Source organism: Trichomycterus rosablanca, chromosome 1 (genome assembly GCF_030014385.1).
Source record: "Trichomycterus rosablanca isolate fTriRos1 chromosome 1, fTriRos1.hap1, whole genome shotgun sequence".
Lineage (NCBI taxonomy): Eukaryota > Metazoa > Chordata > Actinopteri > Siluriformes > Trichomycteridae > Trichomycterus > Trichomycterus rosablanca.
The window spans coordinates 24,503,871-24,522,124 of NC_085988.1; the positions used below are offsets into that span (position 1 = coordinate 24,503,871).

General features: G+C 37.6%; 3 protein-coding genes across 3 annotated transcripts in view; all 3 read left to right on the plus strand.

Moving 5' to 3' along the window:
* Positions 1 to 18,254, plus strand: part of LOC134309155 (protocadherin gamma-A4-like) — a 113,104-nt gene that overhangs the window by 23,018 nt on the left and 71,832 nt on the right. The window lies entirely within an intron of this gene.
* On the plus strand, positions 1,767 to 5,630 carry LOC134318209 (protocadherin beta-18-like). The gene is made up of 3 exons (XM_062999034.1): positions 1,767 to 2,131; positions 3,422 to 4,193; positions 5,610 to 5,630. The coding sequence occupies exons 1-3, from the start codon at positions 1,767 to 1,769 to the stop codon at positions 5,628 to 5,630; spliced, it is 1,158 nt and encodes a 385-aa protein (XP_062855104.1).
* LOC134318219 (putative protocadherin beta-18) lies at positions 6,136 to 8,604 on the plus strand. Its single transcript, XM_062999044.1, has one exon. The coding sequence runs from the start codon at positions 6,136 to 6,138 to the stop codon at positions 8,602 to 8,604; it is 2,469 nt and encodes an 822-aa protein (XP_062855114.1).

Genomic DNA, 18,254 nt, shown 5'->3' on the forward strand with positions numbered 1-18,254 from the left:
AAGGCATGGCTGCGGAAGAAGAGGGTATGGGTACTGGACTGGCCTGCCTGCAGTCCTGACCTGTCCCCAAAAGAAAATGTGTGGAGAATTTTGAAACAAAAAATGTGACAACAATGACCCTGTTGCACATCTTTAGTTTTGTCCCATTCCTCCTGCAAACACATCTTAAGCTAAAACACTAAATCACTTGGTATCCTCGGTGCCAAAACGTCTTTTAAGTGTGGTGAAAAGGAATGGCAACATTCAAAAGTGGTGAATGCTTTACTGTCCCAACTTTTGTTGGAACATTTTGCAGGCCTGAAATGCAGGAATAGATGTTTATTAATAAATGAAATGAAGTTGACCAGACAAAACATGAAATATCTCAAGTTCATTCTGTCTGCAATGAATAAAAGTCAAAGTAAACATAAGAAACTATGTGTTTTTTTATAATTTGCATTTTCCATGCTGTCCCATTTCTTTTTTATTTGGGGTTGTGTTTGTTTTATTTTATTTTTTTGCCTTGACTGTAGTTTCATTTTTCTTTATCGTACTCATCACACTTATACTATCAGTCAAATGCTACAGGTGAAAATGTGATTAAATCCGGCACCAATCATCCAGTCATCCCATACGATCTGCCACCTTACGCAGACGTTTGTGGAAGAGAATCTTTACAGCACATAAATAATTATGAGACCCCAGAAACAGGGATTTTAAACATACTGCACAGGTTAATCATTGTATTATAGATAGAGAGTTATTTGGGACTGTCATGCTATAATGAATTACACCAAAATCTATCATTAAAACAGTTTTTGGTTGCATGAAAAATCCAAATCCATTCATGTGGTAGGTCTTTATTTATTTTTATTTTTTTGCATAAAGCTTTGATTAAAGTATTATTCCAATTACCAGTGTAAAGTTCGAAAGCTAGCATGTATCATGATATGGGGATGGATGACTTGTAATCTATAAATGTACATAAAGTTAATGCTGAGCAGTACATATGCTTTTGATGGCACCACATGCTTCTGTCGAAATGGTACCTTTTTCAGGCACTTGCTAGCTTGTCTCAGAAAGACAATGACGAGCCACATTTTGCACGTTAAATAATACTGTTGTTTATAGAAGGAGAGTGCACGTGCTAGAATTGCCTGCATGCAGTACAAACCAGTTTTGTATTAAAATCATGTGCCATAATATGAAGCACAATGTTTTACAACAAAGACTTCAGATTGTTGAGCTGCTAACGTGTTAAAGCATGCAACGATGAAAGAATGTTCCACTTTCATAACTACAACAATTAGTGTTTTAGTTCCTAGGCAATTACAGAAAGATGTTCAAAGGAAACGCGACAATAAAAACCAAAGGTGTCCATGTCTATTTAAACTTTTTGCAGCCATCAAGATCGAAATAGCTCACACAGGTAATAAAAAACAATTGGTTAAAACACTGAATATCTTGTCTTTATGCTGTTTGAATTAAGTACACTTTAAAAAGTCCAAACCATCGATGCCTGTTTTTTATAGACTTGACGTAATATCCCATCTTTTTTGGAACCTTTTTTTATAGTATCAGGTGTAATATTTATTTAGTACTCTGAGTGACGCTGTTGGTCAGGCTGTGGAGATTTAAAGGCTTTTACGTATAACCTCCCCTGAACGCTTCATTTGGTGCTCTCGTGAAACAACAGATCTGTCTGACAGCACATACGGAATTGATTCTATTTCTTTATTGCATGTAGTTAAACGTTTCGTGTATATGTAGTTTGTAAGAGTGAAAATATGGGTGGTTGTTTCACTGATATTCTAAAAAGTGCCTCATCCATCAGCGACTTGACATGGACGACAGTTGGATTTGTTTTTGTCATCGCTGTTGTGCACGGACAGGTCCGTTATTCTGTTCCAGAGGAAATGAATAAAGGATCACGGGTGGGGAATATCGTTCAGGATCTCGGTTTGGATATTAAGAGACTCAAATCTGGCCGTGCGCGAATTTTCACGGAGGACACCCGTGAGTACATCAGTCTGAATGTGGATAAAGGAACTCTGGTTGTGAAAGAGAGATTAGACAGAGAGGAGCTGTGTGCTCAAGTGTCTCCTTGCTCTATACATTTCCAGATTATTCTAGAAAACCCAGTAGAGATGCATCAGATTGATGTAGAAATAACCGATATCAATGATCATGCCCCTGCTTTTGACAGAAAAGAAATCAGTTTTGAAATTTCTGAGTCTGTAGACCCAGGTGCATTGTTTTCTATAGACAGAGCGCATGACCCAGATGTTGGATTAAATACACTCCAGAGATACACACTTAGTCCGACAGAACATTTTGTTTTAAAAGAATTTTCTCAAAGTGATGGCACAAAATATGTTGAATTGTTACTAAAAACACCTTTAGACAGAGAGCAAAAAGAGGTGCATAACTTAATTTTGACTGCAATTGACGGTGGTACGCCTCCAAAATCCGGAACAGTTAAGATAGCTGTTACTGTTATTGATGCAAACGACAATTTTCCCGTGTTCAGTCAGCCAACATACCGAGTATCTTTACCAGAAAATGTGCCAAAAAAACATTTAGTAGTGGCAGTGACTGCTACAGACAAGGACAAAGGATCCAATGCAGAGGTCAAATATTCGTTTTCAAAAAGCAGCGAGAAAGAAGCTACCGACTTGTTTATTATTGATTCAAACACTGGAAAAATAAAAATAATAGGTGATATAGATTTTGAAAAATCTAAGCAATATGAATTAAATGTAAAGGCAATTGATAATGGCGGACTGTCTGATACCAGTAAAGTGTTTATAGAAATTACAGACGTTAATGACAATTCTCCTGTTATCAATGTAATTTCGTTTTCCAACCCAATACCAGAGGATTCTGCCCCGGAGTCCTTAATAGCTATTCTAAATATTAAAGACATCGACTCTGGAAGAAACGGACAGATAAAATGTTCAGTAAATTCAAATCTGCCATTTCACATCAAATCGTCCTCCTCTAATTTCTACAGTTTAGTCACCAACGGTATTTTAGACAGAGAAATGTCTTCTGAATACAATATTACAATTACAGCTAGTGATGAAGGCTCGCCATCTTTATCTACTAATAAAACTCTGACCCTTAAAATATCTGATGTCAACGACAATGCGCCTGTTTTCCAGCGTCACTCATATATCGCTTACGTGATGGAAAACAATTCACCTGGAGTGTCTATATTTTCAATAACTGCAACTGATAAAGACAGTGGTAACAATGCGCGTATTTCATATTTTCTAGAGGAACGGTCAGTCATCGGTGTTGCTTCTTCACCTTATGTTTCTGTTAATGCAGAAAGCGGAGAGATTCTTGCTGTTCGGTCTTTTGATTACGAGCAAACAAAGGAGTTCACCATTTGCGTAAAAGCGCAGGATGGAGGAAACCCGCCTCTCAGTAGCAATGTTAGCGTAAAAATAATTATTCAAGACCACAATGACAATGCGCCTCAGATTCTGTATCCAGTACAAACTGGTGCCTCGGTTGTGGCTGAAATGGTACCTCGATCAGCAAATGTAGGATATCTTGTTACTAAAGTAGTGGCTGTAGATGTGGACTCTGGACAGAATGCTTGGCTCTCATATAAACTACAGAAAGCCACAGACAGAGCAATGTTTGAAGTGGGGTTACACAATGGAGAAATAAGAACTCTACGACAAGTTACAGATAAAGATGCTGTGAAACAGAAACTGACTGTTGTAGTGGAAGACAACGGAGACCCCTCTCGTTCAGCTACAGTCAATGTAAACGTGGTGCTGGCAGACAGTTTCCCTGAAGTGCTCTCTGAGTTCACTGACTTTACGCAGGACATGGAATACAAGGACAACATGACTTTTTTTCTGGTCCTGGCCTTGGCCGTAGTTTCATTTTTATTTATTGTTTCAATCATAGCTATACTCTCAGTCAAATGCTACAGGTGGAAACGTGAACGAATGTTTTACAAAGCCGGTTCCAATCTTCCAGTTATTCCATACTATCCACCGCTTTACGCAGACGTTGGTGGAACAGAAACTTTGCAGCATATGTATAATTATGAGACTTATAGAACAACTGACTCCAAGAACAGGGATTTGAAACACACTACACGTTCCACTGAGAACATGAATAGTCTGGAAATCGGTGGATATCAGACGCTGACGCATGTACAAAGAGAAAAAGCAAGTGAAGTCTTTGATCAGGTGAGCACTACAAAAATCTGCATATTACCTTTCTCTTATTAGTATACTAATTTGTGCTCTTGCAATTACATCACTCAGTGCTCCATTTGCTAGGGGTGTCATTGGCAGAGTTTTTTTTTGTGGTTTAGTATCTAATCTAATTGTGGATGAGTTATTTAGAAGACAATTTATAATTTAAACAGTATTAATACTTATTTTATTATTATTATTATTATTATTATTATTATCATCATCATCATCATCATTATTATTATTTGATCTTTTATTAGCTATTTAAAAAAAAAAGTATTATAATCAAAGCTGAGTAAATGTTTCATATATAGCTTTAAGACTGTGTTCACGTATTTGTCGCCAAACTCAGTTAAACAGTTCAGGCAGGGGCATATTAGTAAGAGAAAATAACAACGATTTAACGCATTAATGAATATACTTTAACGTTTAGGCAGCCCATATAGAACATTTATTGTCTACACTTTGAGCAATGCCTGCCGCACCTGTCACTGTAACTGTTGCACCTTTAAAGCAGACACGATCCCGTCTTCTCTTTGTTGGCAGTTGGCACTTTTGGAGTTGTATTTTTACGAAACGAGCAGAACTCATACACACGTTACAGACATGTTCATTCCATTCCCCCGCCCCCCTCCACTCCCCTTCTCTTTCTCAAGTGCTCTCTACTGCCACCTTAAACTGGATTACAACATACTGTACATCAACTATTAACATAAATGAGATATTATGGAAAATATGTGCAAAATGAAAATATATTGGAAATAATATGTGATCCCCATATATTACAAATTAAATAAAAATGTAAATTTTTTTACAAAGTAAATGATTAGCCATTCTCTAGGTCGCAACATAACCTTGCACATGATTAACATTTTTTTGATTGTGTGTGTATGTTGTATGGTGTTATTTTTAGATACATTTTTCGTCATGGGATATTTTACCGTATTTCGTGACTTGATCAAAATGTTTACTACCATTGAACTGTGCTATTACACATTGCTTTACATACAGCAGCACATAGTAAAAATTTAACCAATACAAAGTGTATGTATGAAACTTTTACGTTTTGAAAATTTTCTTTCAAATAAAAGTAAAACATACACTAATGTTTGCTATGTCCATTTGCACATATGATCTATCTATCTATCTATCTATCTATCTATCTATCTATCTATCTATCTATCTATCTATCTATCTATCTATCTGTCTATCTATCTATCTATCTTACCAGCTAGCTAGCTATATCGCTTATTAACGCCTAAAAATCTGTGGTAAATGGCAACGCACCTTTTTCCAGCATCATTCACACACCGCCTATGTGATGGAAAATAATTTACCAAAAGTGTCTATATTTGCTGTGACTTCAGCTGATATAGACTCTGGTAACAATGCTCGTATTTTCTATAGGACAAGTCTGTTAAGTGTTAAAGTTTCATCTTATATTTCAGGACTATAAAGTAGCTAAAGTGTTTAGAGCAAGCAATAATAAAAAAAAAGTTCAAACTGCTTAACTACAAGAATCATTGTTCTTAGTTCCTATGTAGTTACAGAAAGTTGTAAAACATGTGTCCCTGCATTTGTTTTTACTTTTTGCACTTATGAAAATCGGAAAAGTTCACATAGATACACAAATACTCCTGGCAACCATGTTCAAATCACTGATGCCTGTCTTCTGTACATACAGTAATATGTACGTTTTTGGAACGTTGCTTGAAGTATGAGGTGTAATATTCATTTAGTACTCTGAGTGACGCTGTTGGTCAGGCTGTGGAGATTTAAAAGCTTTTGCGTATAACCGACCCCTGTATGCAAGCTGCTTCATTTGATACTTCAGTAGCACAACAAATCTGTCTGACAGCACCTATGGGATTGATTTCATTTATGTATTGAAGCAATTACATGTTTTCTTAAAAATTGTTAATAGTAGTAAAATATGGGTGTTTTTTGTTTCAATTATGTCCGAAACAGTGGCTCCACAATCCGCGACTTAACATGGCAGACAGTTGGATTTCTTTTTGTCATCGCTGTTGCACAGGGACAGGTCCGTTATTCTACTCCCGAGGAAATGAACAAAGGATCACTGGTGGGGAATATAGTTCAGGATCTCAGTTTGGATGTTAAGAGACTGAAATCTGGCCGTGCGCGGATCTTTACGGAGGACACTCGTGAGTACATCGGTCTGAATGTGGAAAAAGGAACTCTGGTTGTGAAAGAGAGAATAGACAGAGAGCAGTTGTGTGCTCAAGTGTCTCCTTGCTCGATACACTTCCAGATTATTCTAGAAAACCCAATGGAACTACATCAGATTGATGTAGAAATAATCGATATAAATGATCATGCCCCTGCTTTTGACAGGAAAGAAATCAGTATTGAAATTTCTGAGTCTACAGATCCAGGTACGTTGTTTTCTATTGACAGAGCGCATGACCCCGATGTTGGATTAAATACACTCCAGACATACACAATTAGTACGACAGAACATTTTGTTTTAAAGGAATTTTCTCGAAGTGATGGCACAAAATATGTTGAGATGTTACTAAAAACACCTTTAGATAGAGAGCAAAAGGAAGTGCATAACTTAATTTTGACTGCAATTGACGGTGGTTCGCCTCCAAAATCCGGAACAGTCAAGATAACTGTTACTGTTATTGATGCAAACGACAATTTTCCCGTGTTCACTCAGCCAACATACCGAGTATCTTTACCAGAAAATGTACACAAAAAACATTTAGTAGTGGCAGTAACTGCTACAGACAAGGACAAAGGATCCAATGCAGAGGTTAAATATTCGTTTTCAAAAAGCAGCGAGAAAGAAGCAACCGACTTGTTTATTATTGATTTAAACACGGGAAAAATAACAGTCATAGGTGATATAGATTTTGAAAAATCTAAGCAATATGAATTAGATATTAAGGCAATTGATAATGGCGGACTGTTTGATACCAGTAAAGTGTTTATTGATATTACAGATGTTAATGACAATTCTCCTGTTATAAATGTAATTTCCTTTTCCAACCCAATACCAGAGGATTCTGCACCGGAGTCTGTTATAGCTATGCTAAATATTAAAGACATCGACTCTGGAAGAAACGGACAGATAAAATGTACAGTAAATTCTAATCTGCCGTTTCACATCAAATCGTCCTCCTCTAATTTCTACAGTTTAGTCACCAACGGTATTTTAGACAGAGAAATTTCTTCTGAATACAATATTACAATCACAGCTAGTGATGAAGGCTCGCCATCTTTATCTACTTATAAAACTCTGACCCTTAAAATATCTGATGTCAACGACAATGCGCCTGTTTTCCAGCGTCACTCATATACCGCTTACGTGATGGAAAATAATTCACCTGGAGTGTCTATATTTTCAATTACTGCAACTGATAAAGACACTGGAAACAATGCGCGTATTTCATATTTCCTAGAAGACCGCTCTGTCAACGGTGTTGCTTTTTCACCTTATGTTTCTGTTAATGCAGAAAGCGGAGAGATTCTTGCTGTTCGGTCTTTTGATTACGAGCAAACAAAGGAGTTCACTATTTGCGTAAAAGCGCAGGATGGAGGCAACCCGCCTCTCAGTAGCAATGTGAGTGTGAAAGTAATTATTCAAGACCAGAATGACAATGCGCCCCAGATTCTGTATCCAGTACAAACTGGTGCCTCGGTTGTGGCTGAAATGGTACCTCGATCAGCAAATGTGGGATATCTTGTTACTAAAGTAGTGGCTGTAGATGTGGACTCTGGACAGAATGCTTGGCTCTCATATAAACTTCAGAAAGCGACAGAAAGGGCTCTGTTTGAAGTGGGATTACACAATGGAGAAATAAGAACTGTAAGACAAGCTACTGATAAAGATGCTGTGAAACAGAAAGTTACTGTTATTGTGGAAGACAATGGAGACCCCTCTCGTTCGGCTACAGTCAATGTTAACGTGGTGCTGGCAGACAGTTTCTCCGATGTGCTCTCGGAGTTTACTGACTTTACGCAGGACATGGAATACAACGACCACCTGACTTTTTATCTGGTCCTGGCCTTGGCCGTAGTTTCGTTTTTATTTATCGTTTCAGTCATAGCTATACTTTCAGTCAAATGCTACAGGTGGAAACGTGAGCGAATGTTTTACAAAGCCCGTTCCAATCTTCCAGTAATTCCATACTATCCACCGCTTTACGCAGACGTTGGTGGAACAGAAACTTTGCAGCATATGTATAATTATGAGACTTACAAAACAACTAACTCCAAAAATAGGGATTTGAAACACACTACACGTCCAACTGAGAACATGAATAGTCTGGAAATCTGCGGAAATCAGACGCTGACGCATGTACAAAGAGAAAAAGCAAGTCAAGTCTTCGATGAGGTGAGCGCTACAAAAAAATCTGCACCATTTTCTTATTAGTATACTGATTTGTGCCTCTGCATCACCCAGTTGCTAGGGGTGTCATTGGCAGTGTTTTTTTTTTTTGTTTTGTTTTGTTTTTTTGTGAGTGTCTAATATCTAATCTAACTTTGGACTAGTTATTTAAAACACAATTTATAATTAAGAAAAGTATTAATGCATATTTATATTATTATCATTATAAGATTTTTATTAGCCTTTTTAACAAAACTAGTTTTAATTATAAATGAATAAATGTTTCATAGCTTTAAGATTGTGTTCACGTGTTTGTTGTATGGAGTTATTTTTAAGTAGATTTTTTTCTCCGTGGGGCATTTTACGTTCGCTCGTTTCGTGACTTGCTCAGAGACTATAGTACTACTGAACTTTGCTATTACACAGCGTATATATATTGGCATCATTCATACACCGCTTATGTGATGGAAAATAATTCACCAAGAGTGTCTATGTTTGCTGTGACTTCAGCTGAAAAAGACTCTGGTAACAATGCGCGTATTTCCTATTTGCTTAAGGACAAGTATGTTAACGGTGTAGCAGCGTCATTTTATTTTTAAGAACTGTTGAGCAGCTAAGGTGTTAGAGCAAGCAATAATAAATAAAGGTTTAAATTTCATAACTACAACAATCACTGTTCTTAGTTTCTAAATAATAACAGAAAGTTGTTAAATAGGTGCCCCTATCTTTTTTTTCTTTTTGCACCCATAATAATCGGAAAGTTTACATGAAAACACAAAAAACAAAGTCAATTTTAAAAATCTTGTCTACTTTTTTAAATTAAATACTCCTCAAAACGATGTCAAAATTACTGATGCCTGATTTATTTACATATTACGTACGTTTCTAGAACACTGTTTATAGTATCAGGTGTAATAATTATTTAGTAATCTGAGTGACGCTGTTGGTCAGGCTGAAGATATTTAGAAGCTTTTGCAGATACACTCCCCTGTTTGCTGAATGCGAGCTGCTTCATTTGGTTCTCTAGTAGCACAACGGATCTGTCTAACAGTAACTACTGAGATTACACGTTTTCTTATGAATAGTTTATAATAGTTAAAATATGGGTGGTTTTGGTTTCACTACTGTCCGAAAAAATGGCTCCATCATTCGCGATTTGATGTGGCAGACAGTTGGATTTATTTTTGTCATCGCTGTTGTGCACGGACAGGTCCGTTATTCTATTGCAGAGGAAATGAACAAAGGATCACTGGTGGGCAACATTGTTCAGGATCTCGGTTTGGATATTAAGAGACTCAAATCTGGCCGTGCGCGGATCTTTACGGAGGACACTCGTGAGTACATCAGTCTGAATGTGGATAAAGGAACTCTGGTTGTGAAAGAGAGGATAGACAGAGAGGAGCTGTGTGGTCAAAAGTCTCCTTGCTCAATACACTTTCAAATTATTCTAGAAAACCCTATGGAACTGCATCAGATTGATGTAGAAATAACCGATATCAATGATCATGCTCCTGCTTTTGACAGAAAAGAAATCAGTATTGAAATTTCTGAGTCTGTAGACCCAGGTGCATTGTTTATTTTAGACAGTGCGCATGACCCAGATGCTGGGTTAAATACACTCAAGAGATACACAATTAGTCCGACAGAACATTTTGTTTTAAAGGAATCTTCTCAAAGAGATGGCACAAAACATGTTGAGATGTTACTACGAACACCTTTAGACAGAGAGCAAAAAGAAGAGCATACTTTAATTTTGATAGGACTTGATGGTGGTACGCCTCCAAAATCTGGAACAGTCAAGATAACTGTTACTGTTATTGATGCAAACGACAATTATCCCGTGTTCTCTCAGCCAACATACCGAGTATCTTTACCAGAAAATGTGGCAAAAAAACATTTAGTAGTGGCAGTAACTGCTACAGACAAGGACAAAGGATCCAATGCAGAGGTTAAATATTCGTTTTCAAAAAGCACCGGAAGAGAAGCAACCGACTTGTTTAATATTGATTCAAACACCGGAAATATAAAAGTGATAGGTGATATAGATTTTGAAAAATCTCGGCAATATGAATTAAATATTAAAGCAGTTGATAATGGTGGACTAGCTGATACCAGTCAAGTGTTCATAGAAATTACAGACGTTAATGACAATTCCCCTGTCATCAATGTAATTTCGTTTTCCAACCCAGTACCGGAGGATTCTGCCCCAGCGTCTGTTATAGCTATGCTAAATATTAAAGACATCGACTCTGGAAGAAACGGACAGATAAAATGTTCAGTAAATTCAAATCTGCCGTTTCACATTAAATCGTCCTCCTCTAATTTCTACAGTTTAGTCACCAACGGTATTTTAGACAGAGAAATGTCTTCTGAATATAACATTACAATCACAGCTAGTGATGAAGGCTCGCCATCTTTATCTACTAATAAAACTCTGACGCTTAAAATTTCTGATGTCAACGACAATGCGCCTGTTTTCCAGCGTCACTCATACACCGCTTACGTGATGGAAAACAATTCACCTGGAGTGTCTATATTTTCAATAACTGCAACTGATAAAGACACTGGTAACAATGCGCGCATTTCATATTTCCTAGAAGACCGTTCTGTCAACGGTGTTGCTTCTTTACCTTATATTTCTGTTAATGCAGAAAGTGGAGAGATTCTTGCTCTTCGGTCTTTTGATTACGAGCAAACCAAAGAGTTTAACATTTGTGTTAAAGCGCAGGATGGAGGCAACCCGCCTCTCAGTAGCAATGTGAGTGTAAAAGTAATTATTCAGGACCAGAATGACAATGCGCCTCAGATTCTGTATCCAGTTCAAACTGGAGGCTCTGTTGTGGCTGAAATGGTACCTCGTTCTGCAGATGTGGGATATCTTGTTACTAAAGTAGTGGCTGTAGATGTGGACTCTGGACAGAATGCTTGGCTCTCATATAAACTGCAGAAAGCAACGGACAGGGTTCTGTTTGAAGTGGGATTACACAATGGAGAAATAAGAACTGCACGACAGATTACTGATAAGGATGCTGTAAAACAGAAACTGACTGTTGTAGTGGAGGACAACGGAGACCCCTCTCGTTCAGCTACAGTCAATGTTAACGTGGTGCTGGCAGACAGTTTCCCTGAAGTGCTCCGGAAGCTCAATGACTTTACACAGGACAAGGAACACAACTACAATATCACTTTTTATCTGGTCCTGGCACTGGCTACCGTTTCATTTTTATTTATTGTTTCAATTATAGCTATACTTTCAGTCAAATGCTACAGGTGGAAACGTGAGCGAATGTTTTACAAATCCGGCTCCAATCTTCCAGTTATTCCATACTATCCACCGCTTTACGCAGACGTTGGAGGAACAGAAACTTTGCAGCGTATGTATAATTATGAGGGTTATAGAACCACTGACTGCAAACATTTGAAACACATTACACGTCCCACTGAGAACATGAATAGTCTGGACATCTGCGGAAATCAGACGTTGACGCATGTACAAAGAGAAAAAGCAAGTGAAGTCTTTGATCAGGTAAGCACTACAAAAAGTCTGTATATCACCTTTTTGTCATTACTATACTATCTTTGCGTTACTGCAATTACATTACCCAGTTCCTTGCTTGAGAGTCTATAATTGCTCTAGTGGAGTCTATAACCAGGTAAGCACTACAAAATAATACCTATATTATATTAGTACTATTGCTATCAACATTAAGTGCACGATTTAATTATTAATCATAGGTAGAGAGTTATTTGGGACTTTTATGCTCTAATGAATTAGACAAAAATTATCATTAAAACAGTTTTTGGTCGTATGAAGAAATGCATATCCATACATGTTCAAAGTCTTTTATTTTTTTGCTTAAAGCTTTGTTTTAGGTTCTGTTCCAATTAACAATGCAAAGGTCAAAAGCTAGCATGTATGGTATGGGGTTGGGTAACGATGTCCAAATCATTATTGCCTTTTTTATTTATATTTTACGTATTGTCACATGGGTTTTTGGAACCTAGGTAATAGTATCAGATGTAATATCTATTTGATACTCAGAGTGACGCTGTTGGTCAGGCTGTGAAGTTTAAAACGCTTTTAAGTATCTGTATGCTGAATGCGAGCTGCTTCACTTGGTACACTAGTAGCACTAACAGATCTGTCCGACAACAACCATGAAATTGACTTTATCTGTGTACTGATACAATTACACATTTATATAACGTTTATAGTACATAAGATATGGGTGTTTTTTGTTTCAATGATGTCCAAAAGAATTGCTGCGGCACCCGCGACTTGACATGGCAGACAGTTGGATTTCTATTTGTCATCGCTGTTGTGCACGGACAGGTCCGTTATTCTATTCCAGAGGAAATGAACAAAGTATCGCTGGTGGGCAATATTGTTCAGGATCTCGGTTTGGATATTAAGAGACTGAAATCTGGCCGTGCGCGGATCTTTACGGAGGACACTCGTGAGTACATCAGTCTGAATGTGGATAAAGGAACTCTGGTTGTGAAAGAGAGAATAGACAGAGAGGAGCTGTGTGCTCAAGTGTCTCCTTGCTCGATACACTTTCAGATTATTCTAGAAAACCCAGTGGAGCTGCATCAAATAGATGTAGAAATAACCGATATCAATGATCATGCCCCTGCTTTTGACAGAAAAGAAATCAGATTTGAAATTTCTGAGTCTGTAGACCCAGGTGAATTGTTTAGCTTGGACATTGCGCATGACCCCGATGTTGGATTAAATACACTCCAGAGATACACAATTAGTCCGACAGAACATTTTGTTTTAAAAGAATTTTCTCAAAGAGATGGCACAAAATATGTTGAGATGTTACTAAAAACACCTTTAGACAGAGAGCAAAAAGAAGTGCATAACTTAATTTTGACTGCAATTGACGGTGGTACGCCTCCAAAATCCGGAACAGTTAGGATAACTGTTACTGTTATTGATGCAAACGACAATTATCCCGTGTTCTCTCAGCCAATATACCGAGTATCTTTACCGGAAAATGTACAAAAAAAACATTTAGTAGTGGCAGTAACTGCTACAGACAAGGACAAAGGATCTAATGCGGAGGTTAAATATTCGTTTTCAAAAAGCACCGGGAAAGAAGCAACCGACTTGTTTAATATTGATTCGAACACAGGAAATATAAGAGTGATAGGTGATATAGATTTTGAAAAATCTAAGCAATATGAATTAAATATAAGGGCAATAGACAACGGCGGACGAGCTAATACCAGTAAAGTGTTTATAGAAATTACAGACGTTAATGACAATTCCCCTGTCATCAATGTTATTTCGTTTTCCAACCCAATACCAGAGGATTCTGCCCCGGAGTCTCTTATAGCTATGCTAAATATTAAAGACATCGACTCTGGAAAAAACGGACAGATAAAATGTTCAGTAAATCCAAATATGCCGTTTCACATCAAATCGTCCTCCTCTAATTTCTACAGTTTAGTCAGCAGCGGTATTTTAGACAGAGAAATGTCTTCTGAATACAATATTACAATCACAGCTAGTGATGAAGGCTCGCCATCTTTATCTACTAATAAAACTCTGACGCTTAAAATATCTGATGTCAACGACAACGCGCCTGTTTTCCAGCGTCACTCATATATTGCTTACGTGATGGAAAACAATTCACCTGGAGTGTCTATATTCTCAATTACAGCAACTGATAAAGACACTGGTAACAATGCGCGTATTTCATATTTCGTAGAAGATCGTTTTGTCAACGGTGTTGCTTCTTCACCTTATATTTCTGTTAATGCAGAAAGCGGAGAGATTTTTGCTGTTAGGTCTTTTGATTATGAACAAACCAAAGAGTTTAATATTTGCGTAAAAGCGCAGGATGGAGGCAACCCGCCTCTCAGTAGCAATGTGAGTGTGAAAGTAATTGTTCAAGACCAGAATGACAATGCGCCTCAGATTCTGTATCCAGTACAAACTGGTCGCTCTGTTGTGGCTGAAATGGTACCTCGATCAGCAAATGTGGGATATCTTGTTACTAAAGTAGTGGCTGTAGATGTGGACTCTGGACAGAACGCCTGGCTCTCATATAAACTGCAGAAAACGACCGACAGGGCTGTGTTTGAAGTGGGATTACACAATGGAGAAATAAGAACTGTACGACAAGTCACAGATAAAGATGCTGTGAAACAAAAACTGACTGTTGTAGTGGGGGACAACGGAGACCCCTCTCGTTCAGCTACAGTCAATATTAACGTGGTGCTGGCAGACAGTTTCCCTGAAATGCTCTCAGAGTTCACTGACTTTACGCAGGACAAAGAATACAACGACAACATGACTTTTTATCTGGTCCTGGCACTGGCTACAGTTTCATTTTTATTTTTTCTTTCAATCATAGCTATACTCTCAGTCAAATGCTACAGGTGGAAACGTGAGCGAATGTTTTACAAATCCAGCTCCAATCTTCCAGTTATTCCATACTATCCACCGCTTTACGCAGACGTTGGTGGAACAGAAACTTTGCAGCATATGTATAATTATGAGACTTATAAAACCACTGACTCAACAAATAGGGATTTGAAACACACTACATGTCGCACTGAAAACATGGATAGTCTGGACATCTGCGGAAATCAGACGCTGACGCATGTACAAAGAGAAAAAGCAAGTGAAGTCTTTTATCAGGTGAGCACTACAAAAAGTCTTTGTATCACCTTAGCACTACAAAAAGTCTTTATATTACCTTTCTGTCATTAGTATAATATTTTTGTGTTACCACAGTTAATCACCCAGTGTTCGGCTCGAGCTAATAGGGCTGTCACTGGCAAAGTGTTTTTTCCTGTATTTTGTTTGGACTAGTTATTTAGAACACGGTTTAAAATCTAAACATGTTAAAATACATACATAATGTTAAAAAAAATTTTTCATATTAATGCTAATCTTATTATTAATAATATTATTTATTTTATCAGCTTTTTGTTACAAAATTTTGTATAATCAAAGCTGTATATCTTTCATAGCTTAAACATTGTGTTCACGTGTTTATCGCCAACCTCGGTTAAACCGTCCAGACAAGGGAATATTAGCACTGTCTGTCGCATCTGTCACTGTAATTCTGCGCATATTTATTTTGATTTATCTATCTAGGCCAGTGGTGTCCAAACTTTTTTCTGGGAGGGCCAGATTTGATAATGTGAAAGTGCCCGGGGGCCAACAGTCCCTGATGACATTATTTTAAACAATAAAATAAGCATATAAATACGCTGTTATTAAATAATATTATTTTCACACAGCGAACAACAACCAGATGTAAGCATTCAGATGAACAAATTTCTAACTAAACTTTAAAACTTTCAGAAACGGGGCGCATTCACAAAAATAAAGTTTAACGTTAACGTGGCTTTATGTACTAAAAGAACGACACAGGAATTCTGAGTTTCTCCAAATTATTACTGGGCATCAGTGCTCTCCACCACTCAAATTCTTAGTCATTGTTTTAGTACAATACGTCTCGCTAAATTTTTTTCCCGTTAATCGTTGTTTCTACAACCTGTGTCGCTTTTATCACGTCATATCAATGAGTAAGTCTCATTCACTTTTTTGCCGCTTCTCATGAATGCGTACTCACAGTGTTGCTGCCACCAATTGGTAAAAAGGGAAATTTACATCTTGAATTAGTATAAATTATTATTTTTTTCTGTTTGACTGTGCTGGCGGGCCACAAGTAATGCAATTTAAGACAGAAGACGCCGGACTTTGGACATGCCTGATCTAGGCTAAAATATTGCTTATACACGCTTAAAATATCTGATGGACCAGTCTGTTAACGGTGTTGCAGCTTCTTCTTATATTTCAGAACTTTTAGAGCAGAAAAGTGTTAGAGCAACCAATAATGAAAAAAGGTTCAACTTTCAAAACTAATACAATCAGTGTTTTAGTTCTTAAGCAATTCCAGAAAGTTTTTCAAAAAAAAATCTGACATAACACAGGTGCCATCACCAGGGGCGATTTAATGCATGGGCTTACCTGGGCTTCAGCCCAGGGGCCCCGAATAATTGAGGGCCCCGGATTGGCTGTTTTATTTTTTATTTATTTTGTTAGTTATTTTGGTTAATAAGAATGGGGAAGCTTACAACCAATGATTTTGTAAATCATTTACACCAGAGCGGTAGAGAGAGCTGGTTAGAGCTAGTATGTGAGTGACATTTAGCTCAGCCAATCAGAATGCAGCACCAGGTTTATACGCGTGTGTTCGGACGTACTGCAGTTAGTTTTGTATATGAGACTCGCCTTATGGTCCCTGCATTAAAGTTCGGGTTCTGGAATTAGGCGGTCTAAAGTGCTGTAACGCTCATTGAAGTCCTGACTAAACAGTTAAAGTGACTCTACCCTGTTGTGTGCCTTTATTCCCACACCTCCACCACCGCACAGCAAAAGACCCGCAGCATCCCCACCGGACAGCGGCTAGGTGAGCCCACCCTCTACAGTAGCAAGTGGCTAATGCTAGCGGTAAAGTGCCGCGATAGCGAAAGTAAAAACACGACAATATTTTCGTTAAGTATAATGTAAAAATAACTAAAAGACAATGAAATATCAGAATACATGTAATCACAATACACAGTGAGTGCACAGCAAGGGATTTTGGGAATCTGTGTAACCTGCTTAACGTTACTAGACAATATATATACTGTATATATATATATATATATATATATATATATATATATATATATATATATATATATATATAGTACAGTCCAACGTATAGTTTTCATAAAATCAGTACACAACGCAAGTGTAATAATTTTGGGCCACCTCTATATACGTGGGGGCCCACAACCAGCCGTAGCCCCTGGGCCCAAAGGCAGGTTAAATCGCCTCTGGCCATCACAATTGGAATTTCTCACATGGACTATACAAAACAAGGTTAATCAGTTAAAAATGGAATATCTTGTCTACTGTTCAACCTAAATACTTTTTAAAACGATGTCCAAATCACTGCTGTCCGTTTTTATTTACATGTTAAGCACGTTTTGAAACCTTTTTTATAGTATCAGGTGTAATATTTATTTAGTACTCTGAGTGACGCTGTTGGTCAGGCTGAGGAAATTTAAAAGCTTTTACGTGTAACCTCCCCTGAATGCTGAATGCGAGCTGCTTCTTTTGGTATACTAGTAGCACAAAAGATCTGTCTGACAACAACAATAGAATTGATTTAATCTGTGTATTAATGCACACGTTTTATTATATATAGTGTATACTAGTCAAAATATGGGAGGTTTTGGTTTCACTGGTGTACGAAAAAGTGGCTCCGCCATCCGCGGCATAACATGGCAGACAATTGGATTTATTTTTGTCATCGCTGTTGTGCATGGACAGGTCCGTTATTCTATTCCAGAGGAAATGAACAAAGGATCGCTGGTGGGCAATATTGTTCAGGATCTCGGTTTGGATATTAAGAGACTGAAATCTGGCCGTGCGCGGATTTTTACGGAGGACACCCGTGAGTACATCAGTCTGAATGTGGATAAAGGAACTCTGGTTGTGAAAGAGAGGATAGACAGAGAGGAGCTGTGTGCTCAAGTGTCTCCTTGCTCAATACATTTTCAGATAATTCTAGAAAACCCAATGGAGCTGCATCAGATTGATGTAGAAATAACCGATATCAATGATCATGCTCCTGCTTTTGACAAAAAAGGAATCAGTTTTGAAATTTCTGAGTCTG